At 39.4% G+C, this 26,576-nt stretch overlaps 1 protein-coding gene across 2 annotated transcripts in view; it reads right to left on the minus strand.

Moving 5' to 3' along the window:
- Positions 1–26,576, minus strand: part of RPS6KC1 (ribosomal protein S6 kinase C1) — an 85,107-nt gene that overhangs the window by 13,202 nt on the left and 45,329 nt on the right. For both annotated transcript variants that reach the window (XM_030944683.1, XM_030944684.1), the window contains 4 exons: positions 16,262–16,309; positions 14,579–14,711; positions 5,100–6,677; positions 4,739–4,828 (listed from right to left, as the gene is read on the minus strand). In XM_030944683.1, coding sequence (XP_030800543.1) covers positions 4,739–4,828; positions 5,100–6,677; positions 14,579–14,711; positions 16,262–16,309 — 1,849 coding nt within the window. The remainder of the gene's footprint in view (positions 1–4,738; positions 4,829–5,099; positions 6,678–14,578; positions 14,712–16,261; positions 16,310–26,576) is intronic.

Below are 26,576 nucleotides of genomic sequence, written 5' to 3' on the forward strand. Positions count from 1 at the left end.
TGTAGACAATTCTGTCTTCCTCACAGGTATTTTCATATTGAGAATGGCTTTTTTAAAAAAAGTTACCAATTTTATTTTTTAAATTGTGACTGTCAAGAATGGAATACAATTATTACGGAATTTAAAAGTTAACAACTCTTTATATTTAAGATCACAATGTTGGCAAAACCAATACTTAAAATAACAGAAGGTGATAATTTGCATTTCAAAATTCATCTATCTTGCTTTTCTCTCAATTAGACCAAAACATGTTGATTCACAGGTTTGTGTGTGTGTGTGTGTGTGTGTTTCTTTTTTAAACTTATTTATAGAGCAGAATAATGGCCCCCCTGCTAAGCTGGCATTTGCTCAAGTTTCTGTCCATGTAAATTGAATCTGTTACTGGAATTTTCCCCCCTTCAGAATACCAAGGCACATTAACCAAGAGATAAAGAGATACATTGCTGATACTATCAGCCACCAGGCAGGTGGATAAAGCAAGGGATTTTTTGTTCGTTTTCGTGGGGATTTTTTGGACAAATATGTGATAAGAGTTCTCAGGGGGCATGGAGAGCAAAGGGCTGTTTAAACAGAAGTGAATCATTCTCATCTGATCTGCTAATAACTTTGTATTCAGACATCAGCTGCTCAGCACACTTTAAAATGTTCAGAAAACAAAATTACTATAAAGAGGAGGAAAGTTAAAGGAAACAAAACACATAAACCTCACTATAGTCACCTTAGCCATATTAACACAGCAGAAATTCTCAGTTACAAGTGCTAATTTCTTCTTTAAAAGCAAATAGGTCATTCTTAGCCAAACCTCCCACAGTTTTACTTGAAGTGGTGTTGAGTTTATACGGTACGATTTATAATCTAACATTTCCCTTGTGAATCAGAGAACCAACATTTGACTTATCATAGGTGAACAGCAAAGATTTAGTTTGGGCATTAATCAAAGTATAGTACAGACACTACTTTGAAGCATCTGCAGACAGCAATGTTGATGCCAGAGCAGATTCAAAACTTTTGGGTTTTTTTAATTGAGCAGAACTATACAGCAGTAAAGAGTAACCCAGCCACACCAACAGATCCAGCAGCACCGTAACACACCACGAGCTTACGAGCACAATTCTTGATGTGCAAATCATTACAAATGAGCCGCATCTTCCCTCTCAGTTCTTAGGAGAAGTTAAGCAAATGAGGGGCAGCCAGTGCGACAGCAACATCCATTAATGGTACAATGCCACCTCCCGTCGGCAGCGGGGAAGTGCCACTCCTGCAACACGTGCAGCCCTGCTCGGAACTTCCGCACGATGCAAAATAACCATTGCTATTTCACACAGAACTAATTACACTGCTCGCAGGGAGCACGATGCAGCTTTTCAAACTATTCCCTTCCCTTGTCTTTTTGACATTTCTGCATTTATAGGCGATGCAGTTGTTTTATAGAAGCACTGCATAATTTCTTTTTGACATATGCAGTTAAATTGCCTCTCCACCTCTCCTAGGACAACAGGAGCTGAACAAGTCCCTGCGCTTCACCAGGGCAGGGATCTGATCACTGCTGCTGTACTCACTCTGCCTTGCTTTACCTCAATGCAAGGTTACACTCTGGTGCACAGAAAGCCTTAAACACAAAATCCTACATCCCACAAGCAAGTTTTACACAGGTGGACCTCTATTCTCCCTTGGCCCTGCAAAGCTTCCACACTAATACATTACTATCCCTAGCCCATCCAGCAATTAGTTTTCAATACATAAATTGTAGAATTTAGACTTCATCTTTTTCTTCAACAAATAAAACAGCTTAAGATTTAAATGCATCTTCATGCACTTCACTGCAAATCTCTTTATAACTTACACTGTAGAAAAGCATCATCTGAAACCTCAACAACCAAAAAGACACAACTGTTTCAAATGCATTTAAAATTTTCATGTAACTGCAATAAAATTTCCTACCTGTTTTAAACTGAAGATATCCTGCAATGTCTTTAAACTTCACGTTCATCCTCCCCTTTTTCTGCCTCCAAAATTTGCTCCTCAAACATCAATGCAGAAAAAAACCCTGCAGCCCTAAACTCATCTGTTCTCAGTTTCCAACAGCAGATCCTAAAAAGCAATGTTTATTGATAGACACCTTCCCTTTCTTGCATACATTGAAAGAGTGCACTAAATTGTTGAAATCGGGTAGAATACAAGTTATCATATCCAAATCTATCTCGAACTCTGTTAAAAGCACACAGCAAGCCAAACACAAAATTTTTACAAGCCAGGTTTCACTGCATCCTTCAGCAGGAGAGAAAAGGAGAAGGAAGGCTGACTATCCAGAGGCAGGGCAACACAGCACATAATCCTGAAAACACCAGGAAAATTCAAAATGAGATAAAGACTCACTTTGAGTCACTTATTTTAGACACTGTGTTTTACTACAGTAAGAAATCATAAGACCTGATAAAATTTTGTGAAGATAATTTTTCACCTCGACAAAAATACAGCATTTCCCTCAGAAAAAAAAGGCAAAATCAAGTTGTGGGAAACACTTTATATTGTATTAACAAGAAACTTAAAAAATAATTTTAAAACCTCAAAACTTGTTCCTAGTGTACTGAACTGAAGGACAAATATAATTTCAAAATCCTTATTCAAAGCAGCAGCTCAAGGAGCAATGCTTTCATGATAAAGGGGTTCCAGGACATGGTATACTCCTAAAAATGAAGAAAAATTATCATCCAAATTAAGTTTTTTTGCCCCCTGTAATATTGGAACCTAGAGAAAGCTTACTAATGTGATTATTGCTTTTAACACTGGTCAAAAGTTCTAAAACAACATTTACCAGCAGCAGTAGCCCTAAGAAAGCTGCTGTGGACACAGCTATACACCATTACTGAATCATTCCTCATAAACGAATGACACTTGACTCTGAAATATATTTTGTGCTGCTAAATTATACCAAGTATTACTCTCCTACTAAAAATTAACATGCAACAGCTACACTAAAGTACAAGCATGCTTCACAGAGGTAACATTAAGATCAAGAAATCTGAAAGGCAAGAATCATGGAGCACTACCAATTCATCCACCTTGAATACATCTAATACTTGCACTTGCAAATCCTCACCTTGCAGACACACAAAGCAAATGCAGCCTGGGGTAGGGCAGAGAGGGCAGAGAGGGCAGAGAGGGCAGAGAGGGGAGGGCAACTTCAGTAAAAAAAAGCCCGGATGGGTACCACACCTGTGCTGTGAGGTGGAAATAATGACGGTGTGCAAAACTTCATTCTTGCATTTGGGGACTTCTAAATATTATTTCAACTGCTCCCTAAACACTTAATTACTGCAGGAGTTGGCTGGTTGGGGCTTAGGGGGCAAAAAGCACCTCTCTTCGGATCCTCATTAAAGTACAGAAAAATTAAGCTTTGACTTTCACAGCTCATTAATGATGACAGGGTGGGAAAAGGCTGCATCCATCTTTGCTAGAACTCGACTGGGGAGCGCTCTGTTCCCGGCTGCGTTAGGGAGGCAGGAAAACACCTCTCTAACAGGTTGTCACACATGCTGGCAACCAGGACAGCCATCTATTTAACAAACACTGTAATTGCTGGGATTCCCCAATTATCTTGTTCTTGAATAAAAGTGCCCTGAGGGTAGAACGAAGGTGTTGGATTTACTTTGATAGGTGAAAAGAATTATTTTCTGTGATACCTGCCCTTTTGACTTGCATATAAAAGATTTTATTTTTCATTTATCTCAAGAAGCTGACATTCAAAGTTTGTTGAGACCCTACCACCTTTATTCACAGTGGCAGTTCCTTGCTGCATTTCACTTGAAGAACAAAAACATAGAAGAAACACCTGATGCCAAACTAAATTCAGAACTTCCATGGCTGGTAACTCTTATTCTAAATTTTTCTAAGCACATTTGCAGACCCTGAGCTTGAAGACTATCTGCATGCCAAGTTGTAATGCCTGGCCAGACCATGCACTCTGCAGAAAGTTATGTTGGCATTTCAAGGTCGGAATGAAAACGTAGTAATTGCAAGTCTAAACATAGTTTTTGTAAGTTAACTATGAAATTTTTAAAATATGAAGCTGTACATGAAACACCTGATTTTTGGCTGTCACTGCCAAAAATCACAGACCACTATATTAGCAGAAAATAAATTGGAGAAGGGAAAAGAGGGAGGGCTCAGTTTCAAGTGCCATCCTTGCTGTAAGATCCCAAGAGATATTGATTTTATCACCCTCATGACTGATGAAAGTGGTTCTAAGGAAAGAGCTCTCTAAACTATTTCAAAGCCCACTGTAGCTCATCAAAAATGTCTGAGGCATCTCTGAGCCTATTAGGGTTGTGTTTTTCAAACCTCTGTGGTGTTCTCCCCACACCACCAATGTCCTTTGCATGTATAAATTTTTATATTTTTAAGGGTCTTTGTGCCACTTTTTCAGCCTCACTTGCTCTTTTCATTTACCAAGATGTACTCACAGACAGGAAATAACTGGAAGAAAACAGAACATCTCTAACTTGCTTAAACAAGACATTCAGTACAATTACACGTTATGGAAATGACATAACAAACACCACCACAGTTCAACAATACAGCAGTTATGAGCCCTGTAGCTTTTTAAGACATTAAGGAAAAGAGGCAAAGAAAACTCAGATATTGCATTATCTCAAGCTGTATGCTACAGAGACTACATGAGAAAATGAAAGCTGCTAATCTACTTTCCAAGTGAAACATTGTAGGTGATTGCTCTAACCTGGGGCACAGTACATTCTCTCTATGGCATCGTTGTCACAGGAATCTTCAACCTCCCTCCACCTGCTAAAATACGTTAGCTGAATGTGTCCTAAAAACAAAACGACAGGAGAAATCAAAACATTTTTCCCTTCCATTTTCTGCAGAAGTGAACTGTAATTACTCCTTTTGTAGCTAAAAACAGTATCATTAAGAATAATGGCATCATTAAGTACTAGAAGCTATTACTGGGGGTGAATTTGCTGCACTGATAATGAAGCTCTAGACAGGAAATGAAGATACTAATTACAAGATAAAACGCCTACTCAGTTAATTGGAAGCAACAGCGAATAAAAAGAAATGCATTTGCAAAAGTTCCTGACCTCTATCATTCAATAAGATGTTGTTTGGGTTCAAATCGCGGCACACAATTCCTTCTCTATGTAAAGCATCAAGGGCTACCACCATTTCAGCTGCCCATCTTTGAATGCAATCCTCTGGGATATTAAACCTGGAGGTTAGCGATAATCTTTCGTCAAGGTCCTGAAAAATTTGATGTATTTCCTTCTGCCCTGCTCCTGCTGTTTTGTCTTCCTTCTTTGGTGCAGTCTTTTTACTTTCAGCTGCTGGTGACATAGCAGAGTCTGCCTCCTCTTTCCTGCTGTCTTCAGTTTCATTGGAAAACAGCGACACTCCTTGATTCCTCAGCACATCTGTGTCCAAGCTAACTTCTGGAGCACCTGAGAGCGGGTTGGAAACACATGAACTTTCTTCTCTGCTTGCCATGTTTAAGGAGCAGGCCCCAAGCTCTTGGAACAGAGCCCCATCTTCTGAAGCACCTACCTCTTGGTTGGATGAAAAGAGGGTCCCAATAGCTCCCTGAGTGACACCACTTTGCTCATTTGCTTCCTTGTGGGTAGGATCACCCACTTCTAGTGCCACATGATTTGGCTCTTGATCAAATGCTTTGCATGGCTCTGTAGAATTATTTAATTGCAAGACATCAGGTGTTTCTAACAGCTTTACTTCTGACATGTCCCTGTCAGATTTTGTAAACTTTGCTGGCCTTGACACGGCTGGCTCATCTGTTTCATCAGACATGCCTGGTAAATTTATTAGGAGATCAGGCCTTCCTTCATCAATGCTATTCACATCATCAGAAGCAGCATCCTTAAAGGAGATAACTGGCACAGAGTCATTTGAACCCCTGCTCACAGTGTCATGAGCTTTCACACCCATCTTGCTCTCCAGGGCATCCAAGCTTCTGTCATGATCTGGAACAGAAAACAATGGCTTTAAAGGCTCTGATTTCAGGTTATACAACTTTTCTCCAAACTCAAGCCCCAGGAGCTCACTAGTGCTATCTTTGCTGTCTATCCTGAAGAGCTCCATGGGGCTGTTCTTGGATCTAGTTAACGGGTCCAGTATCCTAGTAGGACTGGCTATTTCTGACTCAGCATCGTCGATGAACAGCTTTCGTTCCTGAGGTGCAATCTGGGAGGAGAAGCTGTCACTGCCAACAACACTGCACCTCTGCAAGGAACTCCTCTCTTTGGTATGCAGCCCTTCACTCTCTGCTTTAGCCACTGGTTCCTCACTTAGGGAGCCAGAGTCAATTTTTTCCTGCCCGTATTCATTGCACAATGTTAAATAACTAGTGGTGCACTCTTCTTCTGAGCTGGATGCTGAGTCCATCCACTTGGAACTCTCCTGACCATCTTCCTGGGTGCTGCTGTCATCCTGAGAGCTTGGTGTCAGGCTGCTCCTCAGTGGCACCACCTTCAGCATGCTCTCCCCATAGCTTTCCCTGGAATCAGTGCTGCTACCAGTTTCTTTAGGAGTTGGTGTTGGTTGCTCCAGGTAAATTTTAGTTGAACTGGATGTTCTGGATTCAGGAATTTCAAAACTCTCTTCAGGACTTCGGTTTAGGAACTTACTGACATAAGACCACAGTTTCCCTCCTGAAAAAAAAAGAAAAAAGAGAGGGGATCTCTTAATTTCACTCAAAATAGAATTATTTTTTTTATGAAACAGGAAAATATCCTCACTGTCACTATACCCTTATGTCCATGGAGTTATTTGGATCTGCTACCCCAGCAGGAAATAATTACAGGGACCACAACTTGCTTTTCACGTAGATTTGTATTATTACATAAATATTTAAAGAGCTGCATCTGAGATGAAGCTGCTGCTTTTTTGTTTCTAAACTTCAGTAATGTCTCATTTCAGAGTGTGTCTCAAGTTGCAAAGTAGTCACTACTCTCCACCTGCTGCCTCAAAAGAAGCAAAAACTAAAGAAGATCAAATTGTTTAGTGCTCATCACCACCTCTACCTACCCGGAATAATTCTGTACCACAGCTATAAACTCATCAACAGCATTAGTGGAAATGGACTGAAAACTAAACAGCAAGTTCAGTACGGGAAATGACCATACTATACCATATTAGCAGGATATTTTAAGGGTCTGTGTCTGTCTTTGAAGAACTTGGGGATTTTAGTTAAATATTGATATATTTCTTCTATTTGCTTTAGAATTCAAAAAAAGGTTTTTATGCTTTGCTGCACCACACAAGGATTTATCAATACTTTAAGTTACACAGGCAAACAGCTCCTTCACAGCATCTAAGAAAGTGATATCTCCAAAAATAAGTTACATTTAAAAAATACAAACCAGCACTCTTCATGTTTCCAAATGCTGCACATATTAAAAAAGCTCACAGACTTCAAAACGTAATTTTAGCAAAATAACTCAGGAAGTTACTGTACCTCCTGTATGTGCCAAAGAATTTGGCTTAAAGCTAGCAAGTCTTCTTTGATAACTTAGGGCGAAATGCAATGTCAAGACATTTCAACTTCAAAGACTGTACAGAAATTCTGGAAAATGCAGGAGTTTGAACAAAATCTTTGTAAAAGAAAAAATAAGTATCCATCCCACTGGGCATCTGCAAAGTTGGTGGGGTTTTTCTTGGGTTTTTGTTACTTATTTGGATAAAACAGAGTTTTATATTTTTCCAAAATGCATTCTTTAATAGTTTGGGGTTTTCTAACACACTCTTAACAGGCAAAATTCCTTTAAAAAGTACAATAAAAGAAGAAACTATTTATCATTGCCTAGGAACAGATTTTCTATACTCCCAGGTATTTCAAATAAAACTTATCAAAGACAGGAAAACCTTGACACTTTAAAAAATTAATTTGAATAATATAATGTGAAGTTTTCCTGCGCTCCATCCCCCTGGCTAAGACAAGACTTGTGTTTCAAGGGGAAAAAACTATCTCACTGGTTGTGGTGAAAGTAAGTATATTAAAAACACTAAAAGGGAATTCTAACAGCTTGAGTGCAATGGTAAAAATGAAAATTTAGTTCTGTTAATCACCCTGGTTTCTGCCCCAAGTACAAACAGAGCTAGCACCAGGTCAGGATGACCCCTGCCACCTTCTAGAATGCGGTGAGAAAGGATGCCAGGTAAAGCAACAGGAAAAAGGGAAGCAATGCTCACAGAGAAAGGAACACGAACTGTTACACTGACCACTGTAAACATAAGCACTTTCAATTCTTACCCAGAAGTGCATTTAAAATATGTCCCCAAAGTGTGCCCTGCCACAGCAGCGAGGCACAGCCCCTGGGTCCCTCCCAGCAGAGCTGCAGGGCAGGGACTGACTCTGAGCCTGCCTGGGCACAAGTGACCCTAGGCCCTGTGCTGGTCACACAGAGGGCCCCGGCCCTGCCAGAGCTGCCTCACAAGAGGATTTCAGCCCTGTGAGAAGGGAGCCCCTGCAGGCTCTTCAGGTGGGGCCACTTGCTTTAAACACAACAGGTCACACAGCAGCGCAGCAGGGCAAAGGCAGCCTGCCCTCAGAGCCCTGCAGCTTGCACAGCACTTCAGGATTACTGATCTGCAGCTGATTCGGTGAAAATAAGAGTTGTCCATCCCATAATCACCAGCAGTTCTTTTCTAATGTTATACTTCTACATTTATTCATATTTTTGCTATAAAATGGCAGGGAAATTAAAAAGAAACAGTAAAGTGAATGAGAAAGAGAGCGAGAACGTACAGAATTTTTACATATGTGAGAGTCTATCCTCTTTTTCACACTTCTATCCATAACAATTAATTTCCTTTAAAATTTCAATTAAATTACTTCAAGTACTATAATAAAATAACTTTGCCCAGTTTATTATGGAATTATTCATGTCTATTTCATACCAAACAAGAAAATCTAATTTGAGAACCACCTACTGCATTTAATAAAACACACTATTTAATAAAAAATTATATAGTCTCCCCATGCCACCTGCATTAAGATGAATTAGTACAAGCTAAATATTTTCATCTACATATTACTAGTGTTTAGTCACAAATTTATTCTGAAAACACAAACCTCAGGTGTCAAAGCGTGTTCACAGACCATGACCCATGAAGACTCACATAAGATTTTTGGAGCTTTGGGAAGTGCCTGGCACAACACCACCTCAGCCTCCAGGTATGGCTTTAATGCAAGTACGAGCACCATCAGTGCTTCCTCTGAAGGAAGTTGTAAGAAAAGGTCTTTCTAACAGAGGCCTGCCTTGAGCTTTGACCCAGGGAGACAGAAAGCTCAAACCCTTCCTCCTGTGCTCTTTTGTCACATCTTTTTCCTGTGTCATTATTAGACACCAGGTGGGCTTTTACATGTGACACCTGAGTGGCTCTCACTGACCCAAATGTTTTGTACCCCTACACTGGTAGGGGCTGGGCTGCCCACAATATGAAGAATGCAAGAATTATCCTTACACAACTTAAGTTTTTCACCTATTGACAAGTTCGGCAGCTCTCAGGACAACTCCTATCTTCTGCTCCCTCCACCTCACTTGATGCAAGATTTCATGCAGCCTCCACTACATTTGGGCTTCTACTTGGATTACTGCAGTTTAAGGGAGAGCCAATAAAGATTAGGAAGGAAAAAGAGACATGTTGGGATCAATACTTCAAAAATCCACAGAAAAATCACTGGCAGATTTGAAAGGTTCAGTAAACACAGAAGATGCAAAAGACAAAAAAGAAATCTCTTTATTTTTACAGTGTTCAAAAATTGACCACTGTCCACTTGTGAAAACGGGGAGAACTGCAACAATTAATTTGTTTTTGCAAATCTATTATCTTAGGTTTTCAAAAAGAAGTTGTTCATTATTTATGACTTGTATTTAAAAGCCACACTGGAAATGACTACTTACTGCAACTTCAACTTAAGAGTTAAACACAAGTAAACAAAACAAAACAAAAATTATGTCCAAATATGTTAACATTCAAATATTTCAAGACTGGCCTCCTGGTCAAGTGGAAATACGTAAAAAAATGCCATGCAATAATTGTGTTCTATAGTGAAAAACAACAATTTCATTCCTTTTTGAAAACATTCAATCCAGGGTCAAACAAAAGTGATATTTGTATCTGCGTATGTAATTATGCCTTTATGAATGACATACTAATAATCTTTCCCCTTCTACCCATGTGTTGTGTAAGATCAAGAAAACCCATTAGCAAACCATGCTAATATAGTATCAGGAATCTATAAAAACTAAAATTACAGAAATCAATCCAAACAAGTAAACTTCAGTCACTGTCAAATAGTCCAACAGACTAAATAACTACAAAAGCTACAGTATTAAGCTAAAGTTTATTAGTGTTTAATGCAATTTCACATCTCTATTATTAGCATAACTAATTATTATGTTTGTTTTCTTCTACCATGAACTGATTCTACAGCCAGCCTAGTTCAGTCTTTCTGGTTTTATAAGCACAGGGAAATCATCAAGTTTCACATTCTTCTGCAGTTATTCAGTGAAAAATTTCTTATTAGCAGTGCCATGCTTTACCAGATTTGCAGTATTCTGGAGCTTATACCTTTGCTTCCAAAGGCAGATTCTAAAAAGTTAGTATTCAAAATAATCAACAGGAAATTCAGCATAAAGTGGCCAAGTGATGAAGCTGACTAGAAATCTTTTATATTCTTTCAAACATTTCTGCAGTTTTTTGATTAATAGCACTTGATGTAGGAACACCAAAAAGAAAATACAGAGACTATATAGTACACAAGACAGAATAAGATCAGTAAATTTGTCTCCTAAACATGTTTTTTGTTCCAGCTGACAAGAAAAATTCATGACCAGTTGGATTCTTCCTTACCCAGTTATCAGACACTTCCCATTTCAGTTTCACATCCGGAAAGACTGGCTGACTAAGGAGACATATTCCAAAATAAATCAATAGCTTTTGCTAGCTTGGCCCATTATTCCCAAGGATGAAGTACTGCAATTCTCGCAGAAGTGGAATGCAGCTAAGAATGCAGCAGTCACTGTATTTAGGAAATCCCAAACAAAGTCAAAGTAGACAACCCAGACCTCCAAATAATTGTAATGTGATAGGGAAGAAAAACACAATAATGAAAGACATATGCCTGAATTATTCTCCAAAACTGGGCCCAAGTCTCTACATCACTGCATAAGGATTTTTGTATGGCCAGGACTTTCAATCCTAAACCATGCACCTCATGAGAATTAATAGCCATTCCTTGCTGGAAAAGGAACAACTTCATGGTTTTCAAAGAATCACTGTCCCCCTTTTGAACAGAGACATGCCTACTGGTAAACTTCACCATGCTAATGCAATGGCTACAAAAAGTGGGGCTTGCACAGTTCCTAGGCCAAAAGCAAAGCAGACACACACTGCCATGGCACAACAACAATATTCCACAGTATCCCAAAGGCAGGCACAGTGGAGCTGCAGCTCCACACAAACAGGAAGCTGAGCTCCTGCCTAATCTCCAACATGACAGTAGTTACAAGCACCAGAGTCCTGCATCTGCAGTCCTGTATTTCCAGTGCTGCTGGTGAATCTCTGCGGCAAGGTTTGCTAGTTTAGGCAAAGCTCCAATGCACTTGGAGCAAAAGCTACTATTCCAAAGCAGCCTCCTGAAAAAGTCACTTGCCAAGGAGCGTATCACCTTCCCTACATTTTCTGATTGCTGTCAAATATTTACAGCTAGCATTATCTCCTCTCCTAACAACAAATCCCCAGCTTTGCAAGCCAGAGCGCTGCTGTGGTGTTGTCTATCAATTGCTGCGTGCAGCAAGCCTCTTCAGCAGGAAGTTTCTTGAGTGCTCTCCAGATTGATAGGAACTCCAGCTTGTTTATGCTTAAAGAGATTTGACAGCTTCTAACAGCCACTTAAACTTTGATGTCCCATGGAAGCCCCCCAGCCTATTTTGAAGCATCTGTTTCTAAAATTTCAGTTGTTAGTAGTGCCAGGAAGAAGCGAGGCCTTATTAACATCAGATTGGCTCTCTCCCACACTAGAACTTGGCAAGTGCTTTCCAAAAAAGCTACAAGATAACTTTATGGACTTTTGTGCTTCTTATGCATCCTTGAAGCCTGTCACTGTGGAGGGGAGAAAAATGTCTAAAAGAACCCAAGACCTCACTCACCAACTCTAGGCACGTTACACCATCATGATTTACCAAAACAACCAACCAGCCAAGGTCTTCCTCTTGAGTCTGTGGTCAAGCTTGCAGAATTCCACACAAAACCTAACAGTGCTGCTCTTAATAATATAGATAAAATCTACTATGAACCAGTGAGCAGCTTAGCAAACATATATTGTCCATTCATACCATTAAAACCTCTGAATTTGCTACGATACGAGCCGCTACCCATTTAAATTAGTATTTTACCCTTCAAACTCACAATGGTGTAGCTAACATACCTAACATCATAAATCAGCACCACGTACAAACTTGACTGGCACAATCTTATTGCTTACTAAAATTACTTGGAGTATGAATATTTAGAGCATTCATAAGTCATTAAATAAAATTTCAAGAGACTATTACTTAAAAAGTACTGTCTTAGAAATGTTTATCCTTTCCCAACATCAACTACAAGCACCTTGTCTATTCATATCTACACTGATGATAACATTTTAAGATAGGTTTGTCTACAGGGATTCCTGGTGTTATTATCCTTGTAATTTAAAGAATGAGTACTACTAACATAAGACTGATCTGATCAAGACCATCATCAGTGGGGTGAGCAAAACTACTCTGCAAATAGTGCAGCATAACTTCAGCTATATTTTTATTTATCCTTTATTCACACGGAGTTCGAAGCCTTTCTCCTGAATCTCTTTCCAGCATTAGTGTCACAGCAGGGTGAGAAGCAGCGGCCATTGCCCCAGTTTGGGATTTGGAATCAGGCCCTACATCTGCAATACACTTATTGAGTACATTCTCAGGCAATTTTCTCATCACTATGTACCCCAGCTACCCCTCTTTACAGCAGAATATATCACTCTTCCTTTCCCTTTGCATGTTCTGAGCCCAGACAGTAGGTTCATGAAAATGTAAGAGCTCTGATCATGCCATGTCTCTATTTTTCTTACTGTTATCACAATAAAATTAACACTTCCAGAAGATTGTCTTTGTCAGCTGCTCACATTAGGCCTTCCTTAAAACTTTTGTTCTTACATCTGACCACTTCACCCACAAAATTCCACTACTACTCCACTCACTTTTCCAGCTGTCTCAAGGAAGAACATTCTTCCTAAAGAGAAGAGCAAAACTGTAGGACTTCAGAAACTTCAGAAATATGTAATTAAAATTATAATTATGTAATTATGCTAGTCTTAAGGGCAGCTGGTATCTGACAAGGGTTGTGAGTGGGATTTTTTGTTTGGTGTGGAGCTTCTTTGGTTATGGGTTTTTAAAAATACTTTTTCTCTGAACAAAATGTAACAGCTTATGAGGAGACTGCAGCTCAGGTGAGAATCTCCAAATTATTGTGTCTATTATTATATACACATCTCAAAAAAAGTGCTGCTCTGTACAGAGCAGCACTGTAAATTCCCAAGATCATCATCAGGCACTGCTGCAATGTGAGGCTTTTCTTCCTGCGTCAGTGCTCATGGCAAAACCAAGTCACACATTGCAGAAATATTCATTCCTGTGGCAAAGCTAACTTTACCTGGCCTCATATGACAAATTGTTCATGAAAAAGCCAAAATCTAAGTTATTAGGAAAAAAAAAGAAATAATATTCAATGTAATAAAATTATCTTCTCTATCAGTCAGCTTAGTTTCTTCACATCATCCATTCTGTCTGAGTTATTAACATTTCCTAAAAATGTAACTATTAGCAACCCCAAAATTTATATTCTGCACTCATTCTAAACAAATATGGGTAATTACATTTAGGGAATATTTAAATCCAGGTGTTAGACAAAAAAATCAAAATGTAATTATTTTGTGCCACCTGTTCCCTGTACATTTAATAGGAATTTTATAAATAGTTTGAAGGCACAACTCTGTGGTTCTGCTTTGAACTCCTGTGTGATGCCACAAGCTATTTTCTTAAAAATCCAGATCAGAGCAATATTAATCAACTGGAAAATGATCATGGTTTTTAGCAGAGCTATTAAATTCTTGTGCAAATACTTGTCATTTTAACTAGAAGATACTGAAAAGATTTACTAAAGTTTACGAAAGTAGCCAAAGACTTTATCTCTGAGAGCTAACTGTAAATAATGCAGATACTTGTTGCAGTCAAAGCACTCCTTCTCCTGTAGAAAATAAACAGTTGGAGGCCTTCAATACTGCTACAATTCAAGGATTTGAGGCCATTTGAAGCAGGAATCAGATCCACTGCAGAATGAGAGGGGAAAAGGGAGGGACAGAGGAACGGAATGGGGTGTCTTACATGACACGTCTCTGCCACACTAAAATATTTTAACTGGATATATGAGAGATACATTTGACAATGAAGTGCCCATTGATTAAAACTGAAAACCTTTGACTCTTTTCAACAATATGCTTAAAGGAGAGACAAACCTTCTGCGTGCTGCAGCACGAGGAAGACAGACTCCTCGGAGATGATGTACTTGTGCAGACACACCATGTTGGGCACGCAGCGGGGGATGATGGTCGTTCTGCTCCTGCTGCACTCACTACTTTTCCTTAGACCCTGACAGAGAACAAAAAGGTCAGTTGTACCCTCAGTTGCCTTTGGAGCCTGCTGTGCTCTGTGTTTATCAACCAAACTAATCTATCCGAGTTACTCTGGGCTTCAGAGAAACCACTCATCTGCTGCTCTATGCCCCTCGGTCCCCCGAGGCTGTGCTGATGGCATCTGGCGCGTTTCCAGAGAACAGAAGATGGCACAAAGCTGCCATTAAAATCAATTACATGGGTCAATGTTTTTATTAGAATCTCTCTCAAACTAAGTCATCAGGATGACACTCAGTTATTTCCCTGTGACCTTTTTTTAAAATTTTATTTTTGCGCGTGACCAAAAGACACTATTTAAAAAATTCAATTCAAGTCTTAAAGACAAAAGAATGCCTTAGCCTCACAGGTAATCCTCACATTTCCATTTTACTTTACTAAAGACAGCAACCACCTCAATAAAAAGGAAAGGAAAGGATTAGTCTCCTTGAGAGGCAATGATTTTTGGGAGGTAGCGCAGGGATGAAGTTGCCAGAAGTGAAAAAATTGATGTGGGAGGGTGGAAAGGAGGGGAGAGAGAAAGAGAAAAAAAATTATGTCAATAGTGTGACCTATTACAATATTGATAAACATAGGCAGTTCCATGGGAAATTCAATGTTACCGTATCTGCCAGTACAAATGTGAAGTTCTAATATAAAATATTCACAAATGAACCTTTATGAGAAATGAACAGGTTTGCTGTATCCTGCACGTACAATTTCAAAGGCCGATGCACAAAGTTAAGGTGGGTTGTAAGCCAGATCTGAAGCAAAGTCACAAAATGTTAACAAGTAATTAAAGCTTCATTGTTTGGGACACAGCTTTTTTTCATCCTTCCTGCCATTAGCAGTGGAATTCATGTCAAGGGGAGCCTAAAGTAAATGGCCACAAAACCAATACTCATAACTAAACCAATTCTCAGCATCACAGATGCTCTGAGCACACTGGGGTCTTGATCTGAACACTTTCTGAAACATAAAAGAGTAATGCAAAAATTTTACTCTGACCAAATAACTGCACAGAAATGTAGCGGGTTATCTCAGTTATCTCAGACTATTGATGTAAAACATAAGGAAACAAATTTGAAGAAGGCCAGTTGTACATTTCATCCAGAACCCACTTTGGCCAGCAGGATATTCCTCAGCTCAAAAAGACCAAACACAAAGTGCAGTCAATGTGCTTGGATTAAGGAGAATTTTCACCTTTGTCAGAAGTCCTGAGCCACCAAGGCTTTATAGATGTTTTAAAGCAGCACATGAAATGTGTGATTTTTTACCAAAGCCTGCAAAGGTGTTGGTCTCAATAACCAGAAGCATCTCAGGTGACTAAACCAGCACATCTGAGCACTAGGGATGTTAGAGAGAAAGGAAAGGAATGCAACCAAACACTGACAAAATGAATTCCAGGGCACTTAATATGTATTACCATAACAACAATATATTGCAGGAATATCTCTATAAATTACATACAAACTGATCTTTGTGTGGTGGTATAATTTTAGAGGCCATATAATAAAAGATTTTACTCACCTTCAATATAAAAGTCTGTTGTGTTCTAGTGTCCATTACAAGCAAAACCTAAGCAAAAAGTAATCAGAATTTATTTAGGATTCACAGGAATAAGTGAACAAAACATAGTTCTTAAGTCTAATGTTGAATACTCTTACAAAGAAAGTGATATAATCAATTTAAAAATTAAACCCCTGCAGCATACAGACTTGACAACCAATCTCTTTTTTTTTTTAGTAAAAAAATTACTGAGGATATAGATCTCTAAAATTAGGGTAACAACAACAAAAAAGAGGATTTATTTAGAGAGAAAAGTGTGGATGGGTTTGCTGCAGAGACAGCTGCAAAGAGCATCTCTGCTAGCAGTGCATCACCTCTACTGAAAGCACTTTAAACACAACAATGAGAGAAGCACTAAATAGCACCTACACTTTTAGCAAGCTCCATTTGGTTATGTGTTGAAAACAAACAAACAAAAAAAAAGATACATGTGTCTATATATTTAGGAAACTGCATCTTTAGAAAGCTGGAGCCGTCCGCCTTCAAGTCACCCTGCTCAGGAATTAAGTGTTTTCAAACCCTAAGAACACAGATGTGCTTGAAAAGCACCAGCTGCAAGACAGCCACACGAGCAGCACAAGCTCAACCCTCCACAAGGAACAAGAGTGTGCCCTCATTGTTTATTTACAGCAGACATTGTTAGCTTCCAGTATAAACATTCACATACAGCTACAGCAAAATATTTAGGCTGCAAAATCAAACTCCTAAAGGGTTTCTCTCCCTTGCTGGCATTGGGGTTACCTAACACTGGGTTGAACAGACAAGGAGCAGTGAAGATCAAGTCAGCTTGCACCCACAAAGACTTCTTGCAGAGGAATGACACATCAGGAGCAAGAAGGCTTCATCAGGTGGCAGAAGGAGAACAGCACGCAGCCTCTCTGGGCTCCCTGCTGCGAGGGGCAGCAATGCAGCCATGCTCTGCTGTCTCTGGATGGCAGCATTCAAAACCTACTTCTCTCCCCATTGCATCTCAAACATCAGAAGGAGAACTGAAGTATTTCCTAATCATTTCTCTCTCACGACATTTCACCAAAGTAAATGAAGTCACAGACTCTTCCCCATTTCAAAGACCTCCTCTTTTACTAGGGTTGCAGACAATTTTAAAAGTTTTTCTGTATCTTTTTTGTGGGGGAGGAAATATCAACAGAATTTGGTGCTACTGAGATTCTTTTAACAAAGGAATGACACACAGTTTCCATTTCAAGGGCATGGTAAGGAAAGGCAAATATTCCCAGTCTTTTGAGTTTGCCAGACAACTTTTTAGGCCTCTTACATAGGGTTTCCAGAAACAGTGCAAACCAACTCAGTAAATAACAACTGCAAAACTAGTTTTGTTATCCTTGCTCAACCAAAAGGTGGAAAATTAAAATTAAAGAAAAACACAAAACCACACCAACAACCAAAGAAAATCAACAGAACAAGAGAAAAAAATAAAAGCCACTTTACAAGAGGTGCCAAAAGAAGATAAAAATGGTTTGGAAACATGTATGTTTTTACAATCACTCTCCTTCCTCTTCTCCCAAGTTTGTTTGCAACTAGACGCTGTTCACATTGAGGCAATAAATACGAGAACATATGTGATTTTTTTTTTAAATGTGCCCTTTGACTGTCAATATCTCCCAAACAGGTGTTGGCTAAATGATTATAAATTGGCCTCTGGATACACCTCTTCAACTGAGCCGTACAGGACTGGCGATAATATAATTAGACCTAAAAACATCAGGCTGGTGAATGCTTTCCATCTGTTTGGCAATAATGTTTAGTTAACAATAGTCTTTAAAAGAAGCACCTTCAACTTCAGTCCTTAAAGTTATTTATAGGGCCATTCTTAACACACCAGCACTCTTGCTAACAAGAGCTTTAGCCACTTGGAAATTATTAGCCATACAGCTGTATATGAAAAGGAATGGCAGCATTTAACATCTGTATCTCTCCAGATTTACAAGCATCTACCTCATTTAAAGTCATTTCTTAATGAACAGTTCCGTGGTCTGTATTAATATTATAGTTGCATGCACAAAGATCATAAGGAGCCAAACATTTTTTTAATACCAACAGTAGGCCAATCAGTAATGAAGCTGTCAGCATAAAGGACAGAATAATAGCTTCTTTAACCCTCAAACAGGATTTGTTCATTTGTAGAGTAGAAGACACCAATTTAAAAACTGCTCATGGGTTTGCTCACCTTTATAAAGACAAAAATCTAATTTGGTACTAATTTGATACAATTGTCTTTCCAATAAAAGGCTCCTAAAGCCATCTTTTATTCCATGATAAAACAACTGCTATAACTAAAACTGTCATGAAATAATTACCTTTGATAGCATACCTTATTGCACAAATACAATTAATGTATTCCTCCCTTTCATTTTTCACACTTGCTTATCAGCACTGTATTAGCATATGGTGCAACAGAAGAGATTACTGAGCCCTCTCCCCGTAAGTTGAGGTACAGAGCCACCACCACCAAGGCCAATAAAGCAGGCAGCAGCTCCCTGTAGGGTAACTTCATCTGCTGCTATATTGCAGCATCAACATGAAAGCAGCAGCTACACTTTTATACCTGCAATAACAACAACTAATATCCCTGTGCCTTTGAGGTTAACTACCTACATGGACTACCCAGTCCAACTAGCCAGCTCCTTTCTTTTTGCTTCCTATCACCCCGAGTGACTAGCACCTCATTTACAGCTCCACTTCCTTTTAGGGACAATTATTTCTTTGTTGATCCAGTACCAAATCTGGCAAGACTGTTTACTTCAAAAGGGACTTCAAGAAGCCCAGGAAGACCCTTGGAAGGAACTTCAGAAATTCATGTAGTGATGGTCCATTTGGCCCCAGCAGACTGCGGACTTTACAAATCAAAAACTTGTTTCAAGGGAAAGCAGCCTGCATGCATTATTATAAAGATGTGGTTTAACCAGATTCTCCCAAATAATTAAAGGATAACGTGAATGGGGAAGTCACTATCAGAAAGCTATTTCAGGAAGGGGTAAGTCCAGGAAAGAGAGGGTCACAAGTATATTTGCTTGAATTTTTATCACTCACCCGGAGCAGAGAAAGGTCAGCAGCTCTTGGATGCATTACAACATTGCCACAGAAGGGCACAACTGACCCAGGTGACAACTTACTCTCCTCACCTCATGCTTTACAGCCAATTTATAGACAGCAGTGCACCAAGCCTCCTGTTTGCATTCCTTCACACTTCCTTCCCGTGGCAAAAGTGCTTTTGTAATTCTAAGATTCCTTTTTTAAATGCAAAGTGACAAGTCCTCACCCCAAAGGCACGATGGGACAAAACAGGATTCCACAGAGCATTCCCTGGGGATCACATAGAGATGCTGGCATTAGCCAAGGCTGCTTCTAGCTCACAGAGCTGACAGAACCTCTGTCACCATCTAAGTTGTAATATTTAACTTCGCCTAACAACGAACTGCCAGCTGTAACATTCAGCATCCTGTCTCAGAGAGGAGGGAGAAGAAGGCACAGCAGGGCAGTCCTGGGCACTGAGCAACTAGTCTGTGACACAAAAGGAGACAAGGCAAAATCCTATTTGTAATACTAATGGATGAACAGAGTCAAGGTCCACATATCATGCTGGCTCTTACAGCTCTGTTGCTTACTCATTCTGTCTCTATTTTTTTGCACAGTTGACAACCTCAACATGACCAAAAACACTGACACACAAATAGCAATCACCACAAATAAATATCTAATGTAAATAAGTGTCTTCAGCACAGACATCCTAATTTTGTACAAGCACTGGAGCTCTCAGGAACATTCCAAAAAACAAGTGAACACAGCAGCACTGCATGACAGCATCTCAGTAAAGTGCAGACAGCAATACCCCACCATGATGCCAAATAGGATTTCCTACTTGTGATTTTTTTTCCTTTCCTAAGTCAAGAGTTAATTCTGATGCTGACAGCAGCTACTTAAAAAAATTAGCTTCTTAGATTTGATTTACAGTGTACCCAACAGCTTAGAGGAAAATCAATTCAATTCAATTCAATTCAATATAGTAGGTCCAATTAATTGGAGAAAAATAAAATAAAACCTGCTTGGTAAATAACCATAGCCTAGCTTTAAGAAAACAGTTCATTTTAAGATCCTTTAAATGCACAGAAATTAGCAAATGTTTCGGTATGCTAATTTTTTTTAATTAAAAGACATTTCTGCAGTAAAAGCTCTTTCATATGCACTACTGATTCTTCATCAAACGTTAAGTTTCCAACTTAACACCAGTATAGCCGGTGGCAGCCTGAAGGTTTACCATCTGCTGCCACCCAAAGTCACGGTGGCCACCTTCAGAACATATGCATCAAAGCCCTGAGATAAGAGACTGAAGGAATACTGCAGAAGTCAGCAGAAGGGGGAGCACAGAGCCAGGGGCAGGCAACAGGCAAGCCACCAGGAAAAGAGAACATGGTGAACCAGCAGTCACCCCAGCGAGCAGCCAGCCAAGGTCACGGGGGACAGCTCTGGAGAAGGAAGGGCTGCTCTGAGCACTGCTCTCTCCCGGTGGCTTTAACACCAGCGCACAAATCCTGTCACTGCACACATTTGCTTCCCCAGTTCCCTTCCTTTCCTAGGATTTTTCCCTGCCCAGCATCTCAATACTGATTTTTTCCCTAGTTTCTGTTCTTTCATAGCACAGAACATACCTCTGCTTTTTATTTACCGGAGCAGCTTTTAACGCTAATCAAAACAAACACGTCAACACTCTTGCTTACAAAAATGTGACTTTAAGTTCACTAATGCAAGTGAAAAATAGCTCGTGCCTGATCAAAGAAAATTGAATAAGATCTCTTACTGCAGAATCAGACAGCAGAAAGGTTTCCAAGACAAACCACAGCTAAGGGATTACTTTAAAACCAGCTCCATTTTGTCATTAAATTGCTTCTTTACACTGAAAACACATCACGTAAATATTGCCACCAGTGGGCCACCTATTAACTCTGGTCCTTATCTGCTAAACAAATGTACCCTTATCATAGGATAGATAGTCTAGCAAAAGTCCTACAAACTTGAACATGTATCAGATGATCATCTAGGATTTTTTCTCTTGTGGGGTAAACACAAGAGAAAAAATCCTAGATGATCATCTGATCAGCTGGAAAATGCTGTAGTGAGAGATGACAAGGAATGAGACAAGTCATCCACCTGATCCCTGGCACGAGTATTTGGGACTGCAAGAAAACCTCAGCTGGGGCTGGAGCTCAGCTGGGTGCTGCACTCAGGACACAGCTCTGTTGATGGGCAGGAGCAGGGGTGCAATTCCTCCTGCTCTCCTCAGCTGTGCCGGCTGTCACAAGGCTACCAGGATTAAAAGATCTACTTAACACAGATTTATTCTTGTCATTTTTCAGATTACACCACCCAGACTCTCACTCATCTCCCTCTGTCGTTACAGAAAGAGATTACATTTGGCTAATATGTATGAAAAATGTGATTATTCCTTATCCTTGTACCTGTGCAATATGAATTATCTTCAGTTTGCAATTATTCCTCCTTTCAAACCATTATTCTAAGGAACTTACAGCCTGTATATTCTATGACTTGGAATAATAGTGTACTTATAAAACAAATGGTGCAGCTTTAAATAATGAAAATGCTAAGAAAGCAGCATATATTCAAAATCGAATTTTTAAATACTTTGAGTTGGTTGGTAACCGAGAGGAAAGTCCATTTTCTTAAAGTAAACTAAAAACTGGCCAATAAATTATAAATGGTGAAATATTAACCTAGAAAATATATCTGGCAGGTTTTACTAATGAAAGCATTTTAAACATGAAATGCCACTGGCATCCCAGAGTAATTGCCTGGCACAAATTACGTATTAAGCAACTTAGTAACAATTAGGAAGACAAACTTATATAATCTTGGTTTAAAAGAAAATATCTCAATAATTTATTTCTTTCTGAAGGCCAGAAGACATATAGTAAAGCCTGCAGAAGAACATTCAACAATGTAATTTCTTTTTTCTAAAGGCAAGGGCAAAATTTGCATTACTCTACCAAATCTCACTCAAGTCAAAAGAAACTTTAGTGAAACACACAGGAAAGAAGCCAGAGAAAAACAAGCGTTACGACAACAAACACTGAGAAATGTTCAGATTTGTGTAAATGGAAAGATTTCAGGAAAACAAGTGGCAGGTGTTTGGGGGCAGGGAAGAAGGGACAGGACCCTTTCTAGCTGGCAGAGAGACTAGGTTTTAAAGTTGAGCAAGCTTTGTTTCTTGGGGCTTGAAACCTGACAGTAGCTTAGGAATAATCCCACAGCAGCAGGGAAAGGAAGGTGTTGAGCCAAGAAATCACTTTCGACAATAACTCTGTAGTTGGTTTGATTTTGTAGGACTTGGCAAGCCACTTAAGAAACTAAAAGGTTATCAAAACATCAAACCAGCTCTTACAAGTTTATTTGTATGAATAGTTACTATTATTACTCAGTTTCAGATTTTCAACGTTTTTCTACTGCTATTTTCCATTCTGCCCTGTTTGTATGTACATTCCAGCTCCCTTTCCCCCACACCTCTTAGGCACACACCGCCACTCAGTCAAATCTGTTAGATGATCTAAAGGTGCTCACAGTGAGCACCTGAGAGCCAGGGGAGAGAAAACATCTGCTACAGTCAACTCAGTTTCACAGCTGCAACAGTCTTTAATCTCACCTGACAATAAAAGGCTGAATATTTAGGTTCCTAACAAACACTAACAGGACATAGCTAGCTATGTCTGTTACTCAGGCACAACTCCACACATGCTGCCATAAGTAAGGACTATTCCTCCTACCCCTCTGATTAAATTTCATTAGAACTAGCCATAACCTGTTTGAATTCAACCCTGGGTCTGCAGATTATACATGTGAAGTTGACATATATTCTACCTATTTCTGCCTTTTGGCACTTTCACTCATTAAGCAAGACAAGTAGTGATCACACTTTATAAATAATTAATAATATTTATTTGGTTCTCTTGCATATTTTTAAAGTCACTTCACCAAAATGTACAGCCACCAGAATTAGGAGTTCTCAGAACAGCATGGGAGACACAAAATCCCCCTATATTCACAATTAACAGAATTGCTTCCATTTTCTAAAACGTTATCTATCTCAGAAACTCCAAAAATAATTTTACCACAAGGCCCTGATGAGAGTATGTGATTTTATTAGGTTTCATAATAAAGCTTAACAGTGTATTGAACAACAAGCTCAACTGCATGGACAGCTGTGGAAGAACTGAACACAGCCAGCGCCAGTACCGACAGTGTGCCTTGATGGGGGACAGGGAGGGGATAGAAGAGACATAAAAGACAGCCATTGGTTACAGAGGCATAGTTATTACTTAATGCACTCTGCTTTCAAGGTGAATCTTTAAATTGAATGAATCTAAATAACAGAGGGTTCTAAAGAATAAGAAATTGGGTTTGAAACAGCATTGTGAAGGTATCCAGCAGCACCATAACAAAGTCGTTTCTTTAGGGGCCGGTTGTAGCTTCAAAGGAAAGATTTGCCTAGGGCAGAAACTCAGCACAGAACCTGCAACCTTGATTTTTAATTAGGCAAATTTTGAAAGCAAAACTCTTCCCTATTCCAAAAAAAGAAGTTTCCTACTTTAAGGTACATGAGATGATAAAATAATTGATCATTTGTAGTTGGTGATAACAACAGCCACAATATTTAGGTATTTGTTTCCAATGCAGTACGTCTGGTAACATTAATAAGAGCTTTGCTGCCCAAACAGCAGCACCTCACATTTCACAAGGTTTGCAGGACAAAAGCCACCTTTACAATTAGATTACACCTCAATTTTCAGAAACCTACTCAGGGCAGGCTCTTAACATATTAAACATAAAAAATACCTGCAAACACCACCTCGTTACCTTTTGACACCATGAAGTGAGCAAACACAGCAGCAGCAGAACTCAAAAAAAAAAAAGAATAGCTTCCTCAAGGAAAATATAAGTTTGGTCTATTAAAATAGTTAGATTTATACTACAGCCTTTGCATGAGAGCAAAAGCAGAAGGATGGGAGGCAAGGCACATATGGGCATACTTCCCTGAATTTTCACAATAATTTATGGAGCTTAATAATGCTAAGATCTCTAACTCTCAGATTTAGCAGAAAAGGGTCAAAGCAACAAAAATTATTGAGGTGACAAGGAAGGTGAAAGGGCAGACAGGGAAAGAAAGATTGCACATTGGGAATAAACTAGGCTAAAATTAAATATCTAATCATTCTGCCTAGTCTAAAATAGTTTGAAAAACCCAGAGTTTCAGGTAGCAACAAGCATTTTGTCCATGAAAATGAAGCCAATTTAAAACACTTGAAGAGGCTTCAAAAGAAGAACAAAGAGTGACATTACTCTAAGGGAAAGCACTGAACCTTTCAGTATTTGAATGAGGGAAGGTTAACAGCTGGTTTTCTCGAGGCAGCACTGTAGCAGGCAGACACCACTCTGGGCTTCAGCAGTGGGAGAATAAGTCTGCAAACCAACCAACACCATTTTAAGTCGGTGTGTTTAAGCCAGTCTTGCACAGGGTTAGTCAAGCCAGCAGTCACAACGCCAGTGGCCCATTACTACCCACACCTATTTTCTGCTGAAACCAAAGCAGCTACCTTGGGGTTAGATTGGAAGATGATTTTCAGGCAAAACTCCGCGTGGTGCTGCCTTGTGCCCAAAAGCACGGCATCTTCAATGCTGGCCCTGAAAACCAAAACCCATTTTCAGGAATAAGCACGCTATGTCATCTACTTGGCTGCAGCAAGGATACTTACATATTGATTGGATTTCTCCATGATGAGAGCTTTAGGGCATATGGAAGCAGAGAAGGAGGGAAATGACAGTGATGGCGAGGAAGGAAGGGAGATGGTGCTTTAAACCAAAGGCAGGGACATCATCTCCAGCTCACAGATACATCTGCACACTTTTGTTTCATATTCACATGCATTTTGTGTATGCAGTATAAAACCAAATAAAATATTCTTTGGGCTTAGATCAGGTTTTCATTTGCCTCCCAGTTTTACAAACCCCTAAAAATATATGCTAAAAAGCAGCATACTCAGAATAAGGCTAAGATTGTGACGTGAGAATCTGGAAGAAGGAGCGCAGAGTACAAAGACACCTGAAAGAATCTGGCTCCCTTCTCTACACAGTAATTAAACATGAACTCTGAGCCCTACGATACTGCTTACACAGGAGCATTCCAGCTGTGTGCACAGGCCTGCTACTCCTTGCATACTTCTTCAGCCCAGACAATCCTGTGTTTTTGTCATCATTAGAACCCTGATTCTCCCCAACTCTTCTTCAAAGATCTGGACATGTTCAGCTCACACCTGGGATGCTTACTGAAACTGCTCAGAGAGAGCTAAGGAGACCTGGTACCACCAAGGACTGCAAAAGCTTCATTCTGGTCAAGCATCTTTTCCAGTAGCTGTTCATTAGCATTACACAAGAATAGAGATATTGAGAAAATCTTTCTTGATCCATTTCCAACATTTCTGCAGGCTCACTCTGTCAGAATAATTCACAAAATCTATGCACATTGCATCCATTTAGTGGCTACTACCTTAGTTAGCACCTACTACCAGGTGCTACAGATAGGTGGTCTTTCCAATATATCTCTCTGATATGTATACAGAGTGGAATACAGGCTGAATTCTGTACTTACAACTGAGGAAAGAAGATAAAATGAATATGAAGTCAGAGCTTAGAAAACCTTGTGTGCTATAAAAACAACCATAATACTTAATGTATACAGCCCCCTAAGGAGAAGTTATCAACTTATGCACACAATTACAACAAAACAGGCAAAGAAAAACAAAAACCAGTCCCAATAGCTAGGTTCAGTCCAACAAGAAAAAGCAACCAAGAAATACAGACCTCAAGGGATGAGCCACAGGTTTTTGATGCACGTTACAAATGCATAAATTGACCATGCATCAGTAGCTCATGCACAAACTAGGGACTACATAAGGAACTATCAAAAGGCACAAGGGATTTGGCACAGCAAAAAGGAAACGAGCCGTTACAGTCTGCATTAGCCACTGTCACACTGCTGAATAATGCATCATCTTAAAAGTATTTGGTAAGGTGGTAACTAATCATCATTATCAAAACAACCCAACAATTCTTCTGGTCTCTTAATTAGGCTTGCAAAAAAATCTGTATGGTCCTTTACTGTTTACAGACGGGTATTATCCTGGGATTCTGGAAGACATTATTTGCATGACTCCAAAATAAGCTTGGCTTCATTGCTGCATCTCTGTCTTGGCAA

This window comes from Camarhynchus parvulus, chromosome 3, assembly GCF_901933205.1.
Source record: "Camarhynchus parvulus chromosome 3, STF_HiC, whole genome shotgun sequence".
Taxonomy (NCBI): Eukaryota; Metazoa; Chordata; class Aves; order Passeriformes; family Thraupidae; genus Camarhynchus; species Camarhynchus parvulus.